Genomic DNA, 22,095 nt, shown 5'->3' with positions numbered 1-22,095 from the left:
CAGGGACTCCAGGATCATGACCTGAGCTGAAGGCAGTCGCTTAACCAACTGAGCCACCCAGGCACCCCTGAAGTAATGTCTTATTGATCAAGGAAAGAATGGAATCACTGCTAGGGGACATATAAGATGATAGAGAAAACAAAAGAATTATTGAACTTGCAGTTAATTCTCATCCATCTCTCAGCATCCTGATCCCCAGACCCTGCTTGTTTCTCCACCCATAGTGCTGACAAACTCCTAACATTCTTTATAATCTAACATCCTCTATATTCTAACATTCTATGGAAAACACATATATGATATTCTTCATTGTCTCTCCCTCCAAAATATAGCTGCACGAGGGAAGGAATTCCTCTCTCTTTTGTTCATTGATATATCCCATGTTCCTAAAACAAATCCTGGCACAAAGTAGCTTCCCTATTCTTGTTGAATGGATTTTTTTTTTTATATAAGTGAGAATGATATTTAAAATAAAAAGGGTAGATTAATTACCATTGAGGGATGATTTTAAAAAGCTAAGCTCTGTAAGAAGATGAAAAAGAACGTAGTTACTTTGAAAGATAGAGTTCTCCAAATTCAGGGTGTTTATATTCCAGGATATAGAAAGAACTTTATGTATGATCAAAGAATCACCTTTGAAAAGTCCTAGTGAGTAAGGGAACAGCATGCAAATGTAATTTTGAAAAAGGAGACAAAGGTGGAATAAAGACTGTAATTAAAATGAATCACGGGCAAAATTCTACAACTGATTATAACACAAAGGATATGTGACTACTTAACAGTATGTTAGTCACAAGGAACAAATGCAGGCAAACAAAGAACAAGTCATGTCTGAAAAAAGCATCCCATTTTTGCTAGAATTTCTTAAATGGCTGTTAAGTTTACATGGACATGATGTAGCGTCACATAGGGTCGGTCACTAAAGGAATTAGACATAATGAAACATCATGTGTGATTATCAAAGAGATGACTTAGACACAGTGGAGGCTTAAGTGTGCTGACATGGTGATGACATAATCATAGTACAGCATGATATGCATTCATGGGGAGGTGACACAGATATAATATAGTGTCACAGGTGGTCATCACGGAGATGATGTAGACATAGTGGAGCATGATGTGTGGTTGTCAAGGAGATGAAAACACACAGTGTAGCATCATACATGACATCAAACAGATAATGGAGATGTTGTGTAGAATCATCTGTGGACCACAGGAAGATGGCACATACCCAGTGTAGCAACATAATGGATCATCAACCGATGACACAGATATATTGTAGCACCATATAAGGCCATCATGGATATGACACATACTATATCATCACACATCATCATCTGGGAGATGATGCAAAATAGTGTAGCACTCCACATGGTTATCAAGGAGATGACATAAACATAGTAGAGCATATACAGCATATATCCCTAAGAGGTTGTCAAAGACATGAATAATGGTACAGCATGATGTATTTATCGAAACATTCAGTAGTAATGACATAGCATGACGCATACTTAAATTTGGCACAGAGTGTGGCATCATATGTATTTGTCAAGGATATGATACAGACATCATGAAGCATCATTCACTGTCATCAGGGAGCTTACCCATAGTACCGCATCATCCATGGCTATCAGGACAGTGGGAAGTCGCAATGTAGCATCATATAGAGCAGGTTAAAAGATGATACATAGTGTAGCATGGTATGTGGTTGTCAGAAAGATGATCTATAGCATAGACTCACATATGATTACCAAAGACATGATGCAGACATGTCATATCCTGGGATTTGCAAGGAGAGAAGCCTTTAGGCAGAAAATGCAAACATGCTCTATGTCATACATGGTGTTATGCACCAAATTGTGTCCCGCACAAAACTCCTATGTTGAATTCCTAACCCCAAGTACCTTAGAAGTTGACTTACTTGGAGTTTGAGCCTTTAAAGAAGAAATAGATTAACATGAGGTCATTAGAGTGGGCCTTAACCCAAAATAGCTGGTGCCCTTATAAGAAGACATGAGGATACAGACACATGCAGAGGGAAGACCACATGAAGACACAGGGAGAAAACTGTCACCTGCCGGCCTCAGAAGAAACCAAGGCTGCCAACACATTGATCTCAAACTTATAGCCTCCAGAATTGTGAGAAAAGAAATTCCTGTTGTTTAAGCCACTTAGTCTGTTGTACTCTGCCATGACAGCCCTGGCAAACGAATACAGTTATAGAAGAGATGATGCAGTCACACGATAGCATTACATGAGCTTACCACAGACATACTGTAGCATCATACATGGTGGACCAGATGGCACAGATACTCACAGCATCATACATGATTGTCAGGGGACTACCCATAATAGAGCATCATACAGGATTATTAGAAAAATATGCAAACATAGCATATAGCTTCATCCGTTGTCAGAGACATGATGAGACATAGTATAACTTCATACATGGTTGTCAAGGAGATGACCCAGAAATACTGTAGCATCACTTTGGTTGTCAGGTGAATGATGCAAATGTAGCATGGTGACATACATTATCAGGGAGATGACACATAGTGTAGTGTCATACATGGACATCAGAGTGACGACATAGACATAATTCATGTCATATGTGGATATAATGGACTTGACACAGACATATTGTAATGTCATAGGTGCTTCTCAGGAATATGAGACATATAGATTTCAGCATAAAAATAAGAAAATAACACAGAAATAATGTATCATCATACTGTTTTCCAAATGGCACAGACATGGTGCAGTGATTATCATGGACGTGATACAGAAATCATCTAGTCCATCCTATCGCATCTTACAGGGTTGTTTAAAGGGATGAGATAGTAGTAGTAGAGCATCACACATACTTTTGTCTTGGAGGTTTCACATAACAGCATAGTTTTCTAGGATATGATGCATATATTATGTAGCCTCATATGTGGTAATTGAGGAAACTCTCATAGTAGAGCATCATACATGATTTTCAAGAAGAGGATGTAGATGTCGTTGTGAAGAACATGATACAGACATAGTATAACACCATACATGTTTTTAAGGAGATAACACAGAAATAGCATAGCATCTTAATGATTGTCAGGGAGATGATGTGGTTATCAGGATATGATATAAGGTATAGCATCATGAACGGTTGCCAGAGAGAGGAGGCAATCAGAGCATAGCATCATAAATGGAGGTCAGTGAAGTGACACACTTTAACATCACATAACCTCATTAATTGTGGGCACAGAGAGCATAACATAGGAGCCTACCATGGAGATAACACACATGATAACCTCACACATAGCACTCAAGGAGATGACATTAAAGGATAGTGTGATAAGCAGACTTCAAAGATATAATCTTATATCTTAACGTGGAATCATGCAGTTTTGTAAATGAAGGGATCCAGACATAGAAGACCTTGAAGACGTGTTTGTCAAGGTGATAAGGTAGAAATATTACAGCATCACACATAAATTTCTAGGAAATGGTGAAGGTATGGTAGAGTATCATACATGGTTATAAAGGATTAGATGAAGATATAGTGTAGCATCATACATGATTTTAAGGAGAATGACAAGGACTGTAAATTAAAACATAGCAGTCAGGTATATGATATAGACACAAGATAGCATCATACATGGTCATTAAAGGGATAACATAGACTTAGCACAGCTCCATACATGATCATTAGGTGGATGACACAGGGGTGGTGTAGAATTATCTGCAGTCTTCAGGAAGAGGACATGCAGTGTAGTGTAGCATCATACTTTATTACCAAGGTGATGACTCATAGAACAGCACCACACATAGTTGGGTGATGGCATGAGATGACATAGACTTAGTATAACATTACATATGCGTGCCAAGGAAATGGTATAGATGGAGCATCCCATGTGGTTTTCAAGGAGATGATGCAGACACAGTATCACATGTGGTGGTCATGGATATGATATAATGACAGGGGGGCCAGTGAATGAGGCAGAAGTTGTGTAGCCTCTTACATGCTTGTCAGGAATATATAGTTATCATGAGGATGACCTGTTGTTTACTATCATAAATTATCAGCCAGGACATAGTGTATATGTAGTATACCAATACAGATGGTTGTCAATGAGATGATACAGACATCACATAGCATTATATGGGGTTTTCAGTGAAATATCACAGATACAGTGTAGCATCACATATATTTGTCATCAAGATGAGTTCTAGTATCACGGCACACATGGTTATCAAGGAGATGATGCTGACATAGTACACATCATATGCAACAATCGAGGAGATGACATAGGTAGAGTGTAATATCATACATGGTTTTTAAGAAAATTTGAGTATGGTGTATTATCATGCATGGTCATCAGGATGATGATGATACATAATGCAGTATCTTGCTTGGTGACCCAGAGCTGGAGTAGATATATCACGTAACATGTGTCCTGGAGGGATGAGGTGGGCATAACAGAATAGCATACATGGTCAACAGGGAAATGACATAGATGTCTTGTAGCATCATCTGTGGTCTTCAATGAACTGAGGCACATGTAGTGTACTACCAGCCCATAGTTACCAGTAAGATGATGCAGACCCAGGGTAGAATCCTAAGTGGTAAGCAAGAACATGATGTACAGCATAGCATCACATATGTTCATCACAAAGATGTGTGACATGCAGCACATATGGTATAAAGGAGATAATGCAGATTTATTATAGCTCCATGGATGGTGGTCAGGTTGATGAGGTTGACGTGGTATAGCATAATGCATGATTAGGGCGATGACCCAGAATATACCATTATATATAGTTACCCAGGGGATGTGAAGATGCGAGGGCCCAGTATAACATCAGATGTGGTTGTCAAGGAGATGACGCAGACATTATAACCTGTGGTTACCAAGAATATGATACTGACAGAGTGTAATGACCAACATCACAGAGATGAGGCAGATGTAGTTTCTCTCACAACTGGTCATCAGGTAGATGACCTACAGTGTAGAATTATACATGTTTATCAAACAACTGAAATATATGAACAGATGACCTACCATCGGCTGAAGCAGTTGCAATAAGTTTTCCAGTGTAATCAAAACAGCTGTCTAGTATTTCGTCATCGTGGCCTGTTAGCGTTGCCACACATTTTCCATTTGTGGCATCCCACAGCTACAACAGAAAAAGAAGGTGACTATGACTTCCTGTCTGAAGTGCAAAAATGGGGAGAAGTAGGCCTTATGACATACTTATGGCTAGCTGAATAACTGTGCCAAGATCATGTGTACCATTTTCACATGTTCCATTAAGTTTACGTGGATTCACGACAAGAGACCACAGTCAACCGTCTCACAAGGCACACTTTCGACAAAGAGAAGACCAGAGACAGACATTTAGAATGGATAGTGCAAATCTGCCCCTGTATTAGGCAAGATATCAAAGTGCACGCTTCACTGATTGGAATGAAAATGCCCTCTTTTCATAAAAAGGTCATCGAATGATAAGGAGCTTGATCTGAAACTATAATGCTAGAGAATGAAAAGTGCATTAAGATTGTAATACATCGGGTATGTAATCAGATATTAATTCCAGAGCCTAAGCTCTTAGCAACAGAAATTTAAAGGCAGGGAAATATTGTATTGAGCCTCCTTGAGATTCACTCTAATCAAAGTGTAACAAATGAACAGAGAGACATTAAAGAAAAATAACATGTCTTTTAAAATAAGATGTTGTAATACATTTGATTCAATTAACATGGTTTCACTCTATCATAATTCTTTTAAACCTGGGGGATCAGAAACTTAACATTTAAAAATAACAATTATTTATAAATTAACATCCTAATTTTACAGCCCCTTTGAGATGAGGTAATGTTGCAATGACTGTCCGACACAGTAAAAAGTGCACACAGGAGAACTGTAAAGCAAAGACATTTCTTGAGCTCACCATGCAGGTTTTGTCCATAGAGCCAGTTAATATCAGAGAGCAATCCCAGTTGAATAGAGCACTGCTAATTTCAGCACAATGCCCGATTAAGGTATACACCTTCCTACAAAATGGAAAGGATTCACACTGGTGAAAGACGCCTTGTTTCAGCATATGTGCACAAATAATGATGTCAAGCCCATTGGTGTGAGAGTCAAAATTTTGTTTTTTACAAAATAATATCTTTGATGACAAAGCAATGATAGTTGTAGTGTAACTCAAAAACAGTCAACTAGGCTACTAATTTCATTTCGGCAAAAATATACTTACATTTGAAGCACTCAAAAATAAAAACATTACTTAAGACTTCAGAAAGCCATGGGTAAAAAATAATACAGTTGGTCTGAAATTCTGGAAGTATTCTTATACCAGACCAGTGGACCCCTTGGCAGTTCAGAAACTACCCATCAAGTGTCTGAAGGGCCCTTCCTTCTCCCTCATTTCTTGGTGTATCCATCTTGTAGTAACCCCTGGTACTTAGCCCCTCTATCAAGATGCAGGCAAGTCCAAGGTAGAGCTTTCCAACGCAAATAGTCTAATTTAGTTAACTTCTTAGCAACTAGAACCCAAAATAATTAGGAAGGAAATTGAAGTTGTTGGACTAAATTTAATTTGGAAAATTAGCCATAATTTTATTTACTCATGATATCCATGCCTGCCATAATGACAAGCCATTGAAATTTGATTACACAGTACATGGAACAAATAATAGCCATACACCCAGGCTATTGTTAACATTCTCCTTTTATGTTTCTGTGTGGCATTATTTGCTCAGAATTCCAAGATAACACACATTTTTTTCTGGATCAGAAATATCATTAAATAATGAATTAATTTATTTTCGGTGCATCCTATTCCTATAGAGTCCAAAGCACAGTTAATAGATACGAGATTGAACTAGTGAACAGCAAAGACAGTCTTCTTAACCCTCTGATCCAAATTAAAAAATCCTTAAAGACGGAAAATACCTTCCAGTATCAGCTTCCCACACTGCAACAGTATGATCAAAAGATCCCGTGATGATTCTGTTTCCCGAGGTGTTAAAGGACAAAGAGATGATTTCAGCTGAATGTCCCTAGAAAGAGAGTGGATATCATCATGCATTACCTGCAGAAAAACAATCTCTGCAAATGCACAATGTCACAGTTTAAAAGAAAATGTGAGAAAAGGAAAAACTCTATAGGGAAAAAAGAGATTAGTAGTTGGCTGGGGGTGGTAATAGGGAGAGACCGCAAATGGGCACAGGTATCTTTTTGGGGAAATTTTAAATACTAGAGTTTGGTGAATGTTGCACAATTTCATAAATTTACTAAAAGTTGAATTATACACTAAATCAAGTCCATTTAACTTAGTAAAACTAAATAAAACTGGGTTTTGTTTGTTTGTTATTTTTAATGGATAGGAAGAGGACATGATTTCGGAAATCAGAGGGCTTCTTTCACATTGTCTTGAAAATAATTTTTAAAAGGCTGTATGCAAAAAAAGAAAAAAGAAAAAAAAAGGCCGGCGCACCTGAGTGGTTCAGTCTGTTAAGGTTAAGTGTCTGACTCTTGGTTTTGGCTTAGGTTATAATCTCAGGGTTCTGAGATCCAGCCCCGCAGAGGGGTCCCCGCTCAGCAGGGAGTCTGCTTGTCTCTCTCTCTCTCTGCCCCTCCTCTTCTTGTCCTCTCTTTGTCTGTCTCTCTCTCTAAAATAAATAAATAAGTCTTTTATTTAAAAAAAAAGGCTGTAGGCTTTATGGGTTAACAATAGGTGATAGGTAAGTTTGTGAAATAAAGTTAACTTAAAAAAAGGATATTCTTATGGTAATTTTTTTTAAAGAGTTTATTTATTTGAGAGAGAGAGCACAAGAGCTGGGTGGGGAGGGGCAGAGAGAGAGGGAGAAGCAGGCTCCCCACTGTGCAGGAAGACCAACACACAGGACTCCATCCCAGGACCCTGAGATCATAACCTGAGCCAAAAGCACCCCCTAACCAACCAAGCCACCCAGGTGCCCCTCTTACAATGATTTAACATTAAATAGGTTAAGAAATATCTGGCCTTTGGTCTGACTTTCACTTGGTCCCTGTCTAGGGCCGATGCATCAAACATTCTGAGACAATGGGAGGAAGCCCCTCTCTGCAGCAGACCCTGCTTGCAGTATATCCCTTGTTTCCCAAATTATTTTGGCAGATTAACATTACTTTTTTCAATAGTGAAAGTGTTCATTTGCACATCAAATTTCTGGTTGATTCTAAATGGCAAACATTAAATGTAGCTGGACATGAAAATTCCAAACACGCAAGACAAATGTGTTGTCTGGCGACAGACAGGTGTAGGTGTGCCGAGGGAGAGACATCCTTTCCAAGAGCATCAGGCATCTGTCTAAAAGACGAGGTAGTGAAGAGGCAGTGACCCACAGAAATGATGAGAACAAAGATCAAAAGAGTATACTATATTAATTAAGGTTGGCACTCTGAATTCAGAAAATCCCTTGGTGTTTGTTAAAAAGAGTGCTTTTTCTCTCTTTCTAGTCCTTTTTTTTTTTTTTTTTTTTTTACTTTCTTAGGAAAAGCTCTCCTAGGAAAGGGGTCCTAATTTGAAATCCATTTACAATTTGAAAGGATAAAAAAAAGAAAGAATTGGATTTCCCACCCAGCTGTTCCCACTGATTGGCCCAGAGAATCCCCCTATGTGTGTCCAGTTGTTTGGGCTGGGGTGGGAAGAAGCAGAGAGAGCAGGTGGGAGGAAGGTGCTGGGCACGTGGTGGGGACAGACAGAGACCCCCGTGGAGATACACCACCAACTCTTGCTCTCTGGGCAGTGCCCTTTAGCCTTTTTCCTCCTGCCACTTACCCCTTGTCATTTCAGACTTTGTAATACAGGAGGCTTCTGAGACCGGCGGGTAGTGGAGGAGAGTGTTAATGGTTATCGTTTTAAGGAATCTTCTGGCAAGTTTCTCCAGTTCTGCCTCTTCCAGAAAGTGCTAGCCTCCGCCTACTTGGCTTTAAGCCAGATAGATGGCACTAGGATTTAAGCTGTCTGTGGTATGGCTTACAGAAGGAAGCTAGTCAAAATAAAAAAGCCCATGTGGCCTCCTCAGCTCCCCCATCAAAGTCTTTAGGAATAGCCAGCAAACCAACTGGGACAACTCTTTTCACTGCAGTCTGAAAACCAATAGCTCAAAAATATCTTCTGACGCAGAACTCATTTTGTAATAAGAATATGAATAAAAACAAACTCAAAGGGAAAATGCAAAACCCTCGAAGCTGGTGACATTATGCACGTACTGTTAAAGTGAACACTTCCTCTCCATTCTGAATGTCCCACAGTTTGGCTGTTGTGTCCATGCTCCCAGTAGCCACCAATGTGCTTTGAGGATTGAATGATAAACACACCTGAATTGCAGGAAATAGAAGAAATTTTAGAAAGATAAGAGTTTTGAATTGTTAATTTTGTATAGAAAAGCTTCAAGATGCAACCACCTTAGGTTCAGCCTAATTCTCTGCAGTGAGATACCAGGGTGGCATTTGGGTGGCCTGCTTTCTGCAGGTTGAATCCTGAAGCAAGAGGTTGCTTTGATCTAGACCACAGAAGAGCAAGAATAAAAGCAAACCCATCTCCTTTGAGATTCATGCTCTCTGGCTCCCATCTTCCTTGTTGTTAACCTCACAGTCCTTTCCATCCTGCTCCGTCACCTGCCCAGGACTTTGGCTATTGGCTCACGGTCTCAATTCCATGTCCTAGCTGGCCTTTGTGTGAGCTGTCAATCCAGTAGCCCAGACCCATGACCCTAGACAACCTTTCATAATCACTTCTGTGGCCACACCCTGGACCTCAATGTCACATTTTCTAGAAAATTCACTACCCATACATCCATCTCTTGGTACAATTTCCCAATGCTTCCACTTTCATCCTTACCAAGCCACCCCCAGGATATCTTCCACCTCACTGAGACCCCTGCCTTTTCCTGGCACCCCATCCTCATTCAACTGACACCCTGGAAGCATCATTCCTGCCAGCCTCCTCAATACCTTACTCCTTGTCTTTTCCCAGCACCGTCCATAAGACTCCTAATAACTGTATCAAGCTGGCATTTCACCCACTCATTGGCCCTCCCTCACCACTCAGCTTAAGAAAACCACCTAGCAGATTACAGGTATCGCTCATTCGGGCCTTCTGTCCTCAGCTGTGTCCTCAGCACCATTCTCTCCCTACTTGAACGTGCCTCTGGCCCTGTACGTTCTCCCTTTCCCCACTCTTGCCCCCAGTCTGTCCTCATCCCTCCCCCACAGATAACCTGGCCTCCCACTACTTCCCAGAGAAAACACCTATGGGGGGACCTTGCTCACCTGGCCCTCACTTCCTTTCCCTTCAGTGTCAGGTGCAGAGGGATCCCTTTGCCCTCCTGAGACACCCTCTTCCCTGCACTCCTAGAGGAGACGTGCCCACTAATTTTTCCCTCCGTCTAGACTGGATGCCTCCTAGTGGCCTATAAATAGGCTTGAGCTCTTCCTACATAAAAATAAATCCTCCCTTGACTCTATGTACTCTTTTTTAGCTACCTTTTTTTCCTTTCACAACCAAATTCCTTGGAAAAATAGTGTGCCATCATCACTGCTTGCCCATGTTTGCCCATCCCCAACTACTTCAACCACTCTGGTTAAATGATCCAAACGCTCTCTCGGTCACTCCATTTAACCTCCCTGACGCCTGCAGTGTTGACTCCTTTGTTCTCCATATTTTCTTCCTTTTTTTTTTTTAAAGATTTTTTTATTTTTTTGACAGAGAGAGAGAGAGTGCGGATTTGAGTAGGGGGGAGAGGCAGAGGGAGAAACAGGTTTCCCATGGAGCAGGGAGCCCGACATGGGGCTCGATCCCAGGACCCTGGAATCATGACCTGAGCCGAAGGCAGACGCCTAATGACTGAGCTACCCAGGCACCCTATTCTCTTCCTTCTTGACAGCTTTGACAGTGCTCTGCTTTTTTTCTTTTACCTCCTATCTCTTTTTTGTATCTTTTGGAGAATTCTTCTCTTCTCCAGCTGCTCAAGATGCCATCACACTTCTCCCCATACTGACCCTTTTCCTTTCAGAAATTGCAATTCTCAGTGGTTCCCACGGCCACCCCGATGCCCGTGACTCAGGCACCCACGTCTCCTTCCCCGACCTTGTGCTTGGTTCAGCCCCAAAGGGCCTCTGTGTGGACATCACACAGGCAATTTGGATCAATCTAAGACATGCAAGTCATATGACCACAAACCGGCTTATCTTTTTATATGAAGAACTGGTGAATGGCCCTGCCATTGTCTGAAGTCAGGGACTTTTCTCCTTTTCTCCTTCACACCTCACATCTGCCTGGTAACCCCATCCTACTCCTCCACTCCAGCCTCTCTCGCATTCTCTTCACCTGCCTCACGACAGGCCTCTGTCGTCTTTGCTTGGACTGCAACAAGATGGTCAGCTGGCCCCTACTTCTGATCTTACATCACGCTGCCACAAGAAGGATCTCCCCAAAGAGTAAAAATGACCATGCTACCTCCCACCTAAAAAGTCTCAACAGCACGGTGTTATCCACAGGATAAAGTCCAAATTCCTTAGCACAGCATATGAATCAATACTGTGGCCTTGCCAGCCTTCCCCACTTCGATCACACTCACCACGTGATACGGCTTTGAATGGGGTGCAGGGGCACAAGACATGGTGCCTTTAACCCAGGCAGCGGGGCAGCACCAGGGATCCTTAGCCAGCACCTCTGACCATGGGCAGCAGGCAGCCCCCCGCCGCAAGTGTGTTGCACAGGCCTTTTGACCTATTCTGTGCATGTCATCATGGGGGAATGTTGGCAAGTGCTGCTTTGGCCACATGGAGTCATCTGAGTCTGAAAGCACCCACCCCGGTTGCACACCTCCTCTGGGCATTGACCAGTGCAGCTCTCACTGCCGGGAGAATGTGCTATCTACCTGCACAGTCTTTCCTTAACAGCCCCCTCCTTTGGAGGGTGACCACACTAAACCCCCCACCAACTCCTAGCACCCTACAACCCATCTCTGAACTTATTTACTGATGCCTCTACTCCCTCCACTGAACTTCAAAATCCCTGCAGGACAAGAACCATGTGTGATTCTATCTGGTATGCCAAGCACATAGTCCAGCGCTTGACACATAGTCAATATTTAGTAAATATTTATTGGATTGATGTTGTTGACATCAAAGTCTTCCTCGGAACTATATATAAAGAAAACTTTTACAAAATTCCAAGGGAGTGTGAGAATGAGGATTATGTCTTTCTTACAACTTTGGACAAGTTACTTACTCTCTCTATACCCTGGCATCTTCAACTGTAAAATGGGGAAATATCTAGCTCCCAGGGTTGTGATGAGGTGCAACTAAGCTAATATATGTAAAGGGCTTATATATTAGCACAAAGCTGTCTTTTGTGCATATTGAATGCCATTTAATGGGTCAGTTATAATTTTGCAATGCAGTATCCCCCAGTGGCTAGCAAAATATTAAACATAGCATGAGCCCTTATTGGATAAATACACCATGAATCTAAAAGATAAATATAAATAAATTTTACTCCTAAAATAAGCAGGCTGGTTATTTTTAAAAGCTATCATTTGTCCCATAGGGAGACAATTATCTCACTAATTGTTATAAGATGTAACACAGAATTGGCCAAGGGCAAGATCTTCCCAATAGCAAAAGCTATTTAGAGTATCAAACTATTTATGCAAATTTGAGTTCTAATGATATCCAGAAAACAACCAGCCTAAATATTTCACATGATATAAAAAAGTTACTTTAAAAGCTATTCTAAGAATCTTATTCTTAGAATAAAGGATTCCTCGTCAGTCCTTTAAAAGCAAGTCACTGAAAAAGAAAAGGTGAGGTTGGATATTGTACTCAAATGTTTATCATATTACATATCTTCTTAGTCAATGTAGGATATGGGTCTTTGACAATAACTGCAAGATATAAAAGCTCAAATAGTTTATATATTACATTAATACCTCCATGTAAAATATATACAAACTAAAAATACTGGATATAATTGTAAAATTAATCATAAAGGTAGAACCACTATTTGTATAATGGACTACTAAAAAGAAATAACAATGATGTATTGATGTAGGTCCATCAATTGTAACAAATGTACAGGTTTGGTGGGGGATGTTGATAATGGGACATGTATGGGGCAGGGCAGGGAGTATTTGGGAAATCACTATACCTTCCACTCAGTTTTGCTGTGAATCTAAAACTGCTCTAAAAAATAAAATCTATTAAAAAGAGAGAGAAAGAGAAAAGGAAGGAAGGAAGGAAGGAAGGAAGGAAGGAAGGAAGGAAGGAAGGAAAAGGGAAAGAAAAAGAAAGGAAAGGAAAGGAAAGGAAAGGAAAGGAAAGGAAAGAAAAGAAAAGAAAAGAGTAACATAAAAATATAATAAAATAAATATACTCACTATTTCTGCTGTATGACCTCTAAAGGTATGGTAACATTTTCCCGTTTCTGCACTCCATAGCTTACAAGTCTTATCAAAGGACCCAGTGGCAATTTTGTCACTAAGATTTAAAAAAAAAAATGTGGATTTTGAAAACAAATTCAAGCACAGTATATGATACACTGATTAAGACAAGAGATATTAATACATGGGTCTATCTACTCAGGAATTTACTTTGTTTTTAAAACAATAAGCAATCTGACATTTGTTTCAGTGGACAACAAAATTAAGGTCTAATTTTTCAATAGTATCAGTTTAAATGTTTAATTTTAAATATTTTACATTAAAGGTAAAATTTATGTTTGGGATTACAATAAGTTTTTAAATTAGCACAGTGAATATGGTACAAAATTTAGTTTAGAAAATTCTTATCAAATGGAAATGAATAATGTCTGAGCTGCAAGGACACAGAAAAATTCTATTAGTAGGTCTAGGATAATGTTGAATTTAAAAGAAGAATGAAAAGATATAAATCCTATTAACCATATGGCTAGATAAGGTTTTGAGAACTTAGTGTCTCCTTGGGAAAATAATGCCAATATTACTCTAATGGTAAGGTCCTTGAACAAGAGGGAGTGTCTAGAGAGGAAATACGGTAAAGACCAGTCCCTTTCAAACAAGAGGCTTCCAGAGGTAAAGACCAGTCCCTTTCAAACAAGAGCCTTCCAGAGGCTTCCAATTCTTCCACTCGTGGAGCAGAGTTATGGTCAACATCCAACAGATTAGAGTAGGTTGGCCTGTTTAACCTTTGACCATGGAACTAAATCTTTTCCTTTACCGTTGACCCCTGTCTTTTACAGCAAGTCATCAAAGTGTTCACTAAACTGGGTCATCAATTACAGTGCAAGTTCATTGTTCAAAAGTGTGAAAGGTCTTAAGACCCCAAATACATATCATAAAGCAAATTCTATATGCTTGGTACAGTTGCAGAATTGATAATTTGTCCAAAATAACCCTGATCCCTGTATCTCTCCTTTGTTCTCAGGCCACCCACATAGTGTTTCTGTGGTCTCTGATACTAAAGGGAGTGAGGTCCTTTCTGTCCATGCTCCGGGGACAGTTTGTTTTGGAGAATACCCACCCAACCCACCTAGAGCTTCCTAACACTCAAGACTGGTTATCAACCCAAAGACTGCACTGGCTCTCTCTCCATCCAGTCTAGGCATTCCTCATCAGCTGCTGATGTCCACCAACTTCTGCTCAGACATGCTGAGAGCCCTGTGTGCTCTTTATTTACTCCTTCCCTCCATCTCCCATCCCTCTTGCCTCTCAAACATATTGTCTCAAGTTCCTGTTGTTTCTCGATTAATTCCTGTTTGATCACACACTGCTCTCTATATCCATATGCCACTACATGATAAAAGATAATACTGATTACATCTTTTTTTAGAATTACTTTATTGAATCAAAGCTTACTCCTGACCTAATGTATAGAACACACAAACACTAAACTGGCTGAAGTTCATCTCTCTCTCTCTCCCTCTCCTCTCTCTCTCTTATTCTCTCTCTCTCTCTCTCTCTCTCTCTCTCTCACACACACACACACACACACACACACACACTCCCTCTCATTCTTTGGTGGCTATTTTGAACTCATTCTGCTGAAACCTCAATGCCCCAAAATGCCATGGAAAATGCTGCTTTAATCCATACATAAGTCATCAGACTATGTAATTGGACAAGCAAGTTTTTCATCAGGAGGTCTTGGTAGAATCCAATAAAAGGGCCAAAAGATGAAGCATTTTTTACCTCTTTATCCCCCAAAAAACTATATTCTCAGATAGGCATGCAAAAATATCATATCTTTTAAGTGGACTTTATAGGATATGGTATTATATTATAAAGAATATACTTTTAAAGTCCTTTAAATAACATTGCAATTAAAGTAGAAATTATACTAGAAGTAAAACATTATAATTTATAATGTCAATAAAATCTTTCTCTCCCACAGGTTGGTGCGATAAGGTATTATAAAAATTATCATTGTCTACAATGTAAAACTGCATACATCACAGTTAAATTTTTGGTAATGCAATTGGAATATTTAATCATTTTAATTTACCAATTAAGTTTGACTGTGCCATCACAATTACTGTGTTTTAAAAGTGTGTTACATTTTAAAGTGATATAATGACATTAGCAACCCACATATCAAGTTTTTAATATTTATGGTATAAAATTTCAACTCTAAGTGGCATCAAATTTTTATAAAATTCCCTTTATTGCTCCTACCATTATCCTACACTGCTTTCATCTTCTCCTGAATCTATCACTTTATCTGCCTCCAACTAATCTCCTTGCCTCCTGTTTCATCCCACTCCAAACCTTCTGGCCCCTTGTCTCTGCCAGAACAGCCCTCCTAAAACAGAACTTTCACTGAGACCCTCTTTTGTTCACAAAGCTTTCATCACAACCTGGTCCTCCAGAACAGAGTTCGAACTACACAGAATGTTCTGATCTTGCCCTCTTTTGTTTCTCACCAGGAAATGTCCACTAGGGAGCTGGGGGTGCTGGGTGAGCCAGATGAAGTCCCACCTAACCTCCGGAGCTACAGGGTGCCCTCACCTAGGATGTCCTCCCCTTCCATTTGTTTCATTTGTTGAGGAAGATATCTTCCATCTTCCATGCTTCTGCTTGAGCCCCATATCATCTTCAAAGTCTCTACCAGGAGAAATCACATGGATCTTTCTCCTTGCAGCAAACCATTGCTGTTTTGTTCTAGTCATCATAATACCTTATATTTATTGAAACAGCTTGGCAAATGGAAAAAATCAAAGTGAGCCATCAAGAAAAAAGACACACATTAAAATTTTTTGACTCAAATATGCAAGGCCAAGGCCTTTTCTTTGGCTAACCAGAGCTCATTATTTGTCTTCCAGAAATCATATCCAACCTCTACCACTTCCAATTCTTTTCTTAAAAATGGAATGAAGGGGCGCCTGGGTGGCTCAGTCATTAAGCATCTGCCTTCGGCTCAGGTCATGATCCCAGGGTCCTGGGATCGAGCCCCACATTGGGCTCCCTGCTCCATGGGGAGCCTGCTTCTCCCCCTCCCACTCCCCCTGCTTCTGTTCCCTCTCTCGCTGTGTCTCTGTCAAATAAACAAATAAAATCTTAAAAAAAAAAAATGGAATGAAAACATAAACATACTTGCAGAACAATCTGAATACAAAGGTTTTATAAATGTTTCAATGTGTTTTCTAATTTTTACATTGATCTCATCTGCAACTTCATTTAGTAGTAATTTTTTCGAAGATTTGCCTTATCTATGTTTTCACAAAAAAACAACAGCTTTATTTTCACACTCATATTTCATTAGTTTAAGCAATACTCAATTAAATTCTATAATTACAATTGAAAGCACATCCAACATAAGCAGACTGATGGACAAACACAACTAACTCTTGGTAAGTTTACGCCTAACCAGTGGGACAAGAAGCTGGGCATACTAGTGGGTGGCCCAGTGGGTGGCCCCGTTGCTTCAAGCATTCAGGGAGCAGAAGGATAGCTAGAGAACTAACTTAATCTGTTGAATCAGTTAACTAGAGGTTGGTTGAAAAATGCAATTATATTTTGTACTGTTAATGTAGCATGTTACTATACACATTTTTTCCTGCTAAAGGACTGTAAATTAACTTCTAAACAAGGTAAACCATGCTACGTGGGTATGTCACAGTCTCCAGAAACCATTGCTATAAACATCAGTAGGAACCCCCAAGGGAAGGAGCTCAGCTCTGCTTGAACTTGGACCCTCGCTCTCCTCTTTACTACTGTGTGATCCCGGGAAGGGTACTTGAACTTTATATACTTTATATGAGAACAGTAATACCTGTCCCAAAACTCCTTTAAGCACCGAAGAAGGTATTTAGAAGGCTTTCAAAGCACACATCAGGCACTTGACAAATTTTAGGTCTTTTTTTCGTTTCCTCCCCCAATAAATGGAGGGAGAAAAGAATAAACAAATTAATGGATTAATAAGGAATAAGTGAGTGAGTGAATGTCTTCGTACCCGTAAGGATTGTTGAATGCTATGGCATAGACCACATTCCTGTGGCCCTCCAGGGTGTGAAGCTCTTCTCCAGATGCAGTGTCCCAGACTTTACATGTCCGATCATAGCTTCCTGTGATAAAGCTAACACAAGGAATATACATGAATCACAAAGTGACAACAGCAGTGTGTTAATAAAGACCTCATTTTTTTTTACCCTCATGATTGTAAGCCCATTTATCTTGCTTTTTACAATGGAAACTGTGGATGCAGAACAGTTAAATTGGGAACAATATCTAAATCCTTTGATTAGAAACTTTCCAATTTATCCCTAACCCAAAAAGGAGTCACTAAATAAAATAGAGTAATACTGCCAATAATCATTCTTATAATATAAATAATTAATAGTTAAAGCGTTAATCAGTAACATTTTCTGAAACTCTAACATATCTCGATAAACAGCATCATTCTTCCCATTGGTCAGACCATAAAATCTTAGCACCATCCCTCCTCTCTTTCCCTCACATCCCACACACAATCTATTAGTAAATTCTGTTAGCTCAATCTCAAAATACACCCCTAGGGTGACCACTTCTCATCAGCGTCCATCGCTTGCCTCAACAAATGAAACCATCTTACAATGAGTCTTGGCTCACACATGGCCCTTATAAGTCTATTTTCCACCCTGAAATTGGAGTTATTTTTCAACCTTCCTCAGATGGCTTCTTAGCAATCTGGAGGAAGATCCAAACTTCTGCTCATGGCCCACAAGGCTAGCAGCACTGGCTGTCTCTGGGACTTCAACTTTACCCCAAAGCACACCCTGTGCCGCCACACTGACCTCTTTGCTAGTCTCTGAGAAACTCATTTTTGTTTTCCTTTATTATACATGCTAGTTCTTCCACCATCTGGTTTACCGCCATTGCAGACCTGGAACATGACTGGCACATTAGTAAGTGTTCAATGAATATTTGCTTAAGATTTGCAATCCTTTTACATGACTATTCTACTACAGGAATAATTAGTATGTTGGCCTCTCAAATTTTAAAGTAAAATAATAATATCTTAGTTATTCCTTAACTATTCCATTAGGAAAGATACTTGCCCAACACAGGAAAAAAAAATGCACAAAATTAGAAAGTCAGTCTCTATGTCAAGTGGGAATGATAAAAGTTGAGCACAAATCCTGACATTGAAACTCAAATAAACGAAAGGGTTGACAAGGCAGTGTGTCTTTGATTCTTCTCTAAGCATTTCCTCTTAGCTTCTTCAGGGATGTAAATTGGTACAGTCGTGATGGAAGACAGGATGGTGGTTCCAAAAAAATTTAAAAATAGAACTACCATGTGATCCAGCAATCTCACTTCTGGGTGCATATCCAAAAAATGAAATCAGAATCTCATAGAGATATCTGCACTCCCATGTTCTTTGCAGCATTGTTCACAGTAGCCAAGATATGGAAACAACATAAATGTCCATCAAGGAATGAATGGAATATTATTCAGCCATGAGAAAGAAGGAAATGCTGCCATTTGCAACAACGTGAATGAACCTGGAGGACATTATGCTAAGTGAAATAATCCAGCCACAGAAAGACAAATATTGTCTGATCTCACTTACATGTGGAATCTAAAAAAAAAGAAAGTCAAATTCATAGAAGCAGAGAGTAGAACAGTAGTCACCAGGGACTGGGGAGTGGGAGAAATGGAGAGACGTTGGTCAAGGAGTATAACGTTGCAGTTATGCAGGATGAGTAAGTCTAGACACACAATGCAGAGGCACGATGACTGGAGTTAATAATACTGGATTGAATACTGGAAATATGCTGAAAGAATACATTTCAAGTGCTTTCTTCACACAAGAAGTGGTAACTGTGAGGAGGTAATATGTTAATTAGCTCAACTGTAACATTTACTTTACTGTGTATATGTATTTCAAATCTTGTCACCTTAAATATATACAAGTTTAATTTAAAAAAAGAAATTTTTATTCCTTGGTTGTTAAAAATTAGAAATAAAGAATAGAAACAGAAATATAGAAATAAAGAGGTGGAGCACAGAGGATTCTCAGGGCAGAGAAACTGCTCTGTGTGATGTCTTAATAGTGGATCCCTGTCATTATACATTTGTCAACCCTTAGAATGTACGAAAGTTAAGAGTGACCCTTAATGTAAACTACGAACTTCAAGTGATAATGATGTGTTTGTCAATGTAGGGCCATGAAAGAGGGAATCTGAGGGTGTGTGGAGACGAGGTGTACATGGCAAATCTCTGTACCTTCTGCTTAATTCTGCTATAAACCTAAAACCACTATAAAAAATAAAGTCTAATAATTTTTTAATAAATTTTTTTCATTTAAAAATTTTAAAATTTTAGGGGCACCTGGGTGGCTCAGGTGGTTAAGCACCTGCCTTTGGCTCAGGTCATGATCCTGGGGTCCTAGGACTGATCCCTGCATCAGGCTCCCCGCTTTGGGAAGAGTCTGCCTATCCCTCTCCTTCTGCCCCTCCCCACCCCTGCCCTGCTCGTGCTCTCTCGCACGCGCTCTCTCCCTCTCTCTCTCAAATAAATAAAATCTTTAAATAAATTAAAATTTTAAATTTTAAATAAATAAATTTGAGAACCTTACCATGAGCCTGATTTATTAAGTGCAACATTAGTCAATGGCAGTATATGTGCTCTGAGAACCTTCAATGAAAGAAAACACAATTTTGTTTTAAACCGAAAAAAATTAAGTTTAACTCATTAATTTTAACTTCAAACTAATGAAGACATTCAAGTTTGTCTTAATTATAAATAAATGGACAATAGTCACTATCTGAACAAATGAAAAAAAATACATTGTGCCTTCTACCATTAAGACCAATAAGACATTTGATAGTTACAAATAACTGCAAAAACATAATTAGATCTGTGTTTTCCATGAATTTGCTTTTAAGATAATTTACTGCTATTAAATAAGATATCAAATAGCACTAATTTATAATATTTTCTTTTAAGTACTGCACAAGGTTTTGTACATATGTATGAATAGTATATAGAGGAAATATGCCAAATACGTTTTAAATATAGATTTTACAATTAGTTATTACTTTTGGAATCTTAAAGCTCCTCTAGAGTCAGGGTATATCTTATCTTATTTATCTTTCTACATTGTCAAACACATGGTGGATGCTAAATATTTATCAAATGAACATACATAAATTGGATAGTCTGTTTATAGATAGAGTGGTGAGGGTGGGACAGTCTCAGTTATTTCTACTGCAGGAGTATAATTATTAATAGTGTCCCCTTTCACTATCAAAAATGTTCCCTTTGGAGGATAAATTACAAGGTCAGGCGATGTATAGAGCTCATATTTGAAGTTAAATAGTGCCACCTGCTGGAACAAAGAGATACCATAAGAATAATTCTTCATCTTTCAATAATACATTGAAGGGATGACTACAAAAGATTGAATATCTTGTATCAGATAGAATATGTCAAGTATATAAATAACAATTACATTTTCTTATAATTTTATTTAAATCATAAAAAGAAAATCAGTGTAATATGGAACAATACTAGAATAAACTACTAAATATTGTTAAATAATTAAGAAAAACTACAACTGTCCTGAATAAGTGACAATATTTGTGATATTTTTACTTATAGCAAAAGCTATAGAGAAAAATAGGTACATTTATACTGCATTAAAATTATTATATAAGTCATGTCAATAAATAATTTACTGAAATATAGTTTAGTTCACCTGGAAGCAGAAAATATTAAATATTGATATACCATGAAATACAACTTCTTAATATTACTCCAACTGAAAAGAATTTTAAGTTTTCAATAACTTAAAACTACCTTAATGGTCATCCCTTAAATTTAACATTGTAAAGAACAGCCAAACTTACTACAAATCTCTCTTTAACTCCTCAAGAAATAAATGTTAGAATTTCATTCAGTCAGTTAATAAACAGATACTTGTTGAGACTTAGTCTCAGCAAATATATGTGAGGCACAGAGATAAAGAGGAAATATAATCTGTATTTTGTCTCAGATTGATAGGAAACAACTAATTCACTGAAGTTCTAGTTTTTTTTAATACATGCATTACCTTAAAAAGATAAAATTTGTGGTTGCTGTGCTGTCTGAGTTTATCTTGTAATCTCTGTATTAAAAGCTTTACTTGATCTGATCGTGAAGCTGTGATTAGAGGCTCTGCTTTCTGTATCTCTTCTACTAAGGCATTGACATCAGTGCTGAAATTCACAAAAAAAAAAAGTTACTTTTTTCTATGCAAAAATTTGCATACACAGGCAATGCACGAAGAATTGCATTGCATTATGAAGGACATCTATAAAATGTCAAAATGCCATCAGCTTTACTAAGAGATTTCTGGGGAAAAATACAAATCAATAAAGAAATCAAGCCTGCATGAAAGTGGCTCAGGTTCTTCCGAATGCACCATCATAAACCGAGATTCTCCCATGGAAGGTGTGCAAGGATTCTGATTTGCTCACCTGAGAAGGCCAAGTGCATACTGGTTCTGAACATGAGCTCTTTATTTTCTTCCTGTTGCTTTTGTCTCTTTAGTGAACATACACAGAATGTTCCTGGCACTACTATACTTTGAATCTTATATACACTCTCTTGTTTAATCCTCTAAC

General features: G+C 38.8%; 1 protein-coding gene across 4 annotated transcripts in view; it reads right to left on the bottom strand.

Annotated features, from left to right (window-relative positions):
- Window positions 1-22,095, bottom strand: part of DAW1 (dynein assembly factor with WD repeats 1) — a 70,754-nt gene that overhangs the window by 28,177 nt on the left and 20,482 nt on the right. For all 4 annotated transcript variants that reach the window (XM_036074300.2, XM_036074311.2, XM_036074302.2 and 1 more), the window contains exons 3-10: window positions 21,543-21,687; window positions 20,067-20,125; window positions 17,460-17,582; window positions 13,412-13,511; window positions 9,240-9,347; window positions 6,939-7,045; window positions 5,932-6,034; window positions 5,043-5,157 (exon numbers count right to left, since the gene is read on the bottom strand). In XM_036074300.2, the coding sequence (XP_035930193.2) occupies window positions 5,043-5,157; window positions 5,932-6,034; window positions 6,939-7,045; window positions 9,240-9,347; window positions 13,412-13,511; window positions 17,460-17,582; window positions 20,067-20,125; window positions 21,543-21,687 (860 nt within the window). The remainder of the gene's footprint in view (window positions 1-5,042; window positions 5,158-5,931; window positions 6,035-6,938; window positions 7,046-9,239; window positions 9,348-13,411; window positions 13,512-17,459; window positions 17,583-20,066; window positions 20,126-21,542; window positions 21,688-22,095) is intronic.

The sequence above is a fragment of the Halichoerus grypus genome, chromosome 4, assembly GCF_964656455.1.
Source record: "Halichoerus grypus chromosome 4, mHalGry1.hap1.1, whole genome shotgun sequence".
Classification (NCBI taxonomy): Eukaryota; Metazoa; Chordata; class Mammalia; order Carnivora; family Phocidae; genus Halichoerus; species Halichoerus grypus.
The sequence above is the reverse complement of the archived record's forward strand: the minus strand, read 5'-3'. Positions and strand labels throughout refer to the sequence as shown.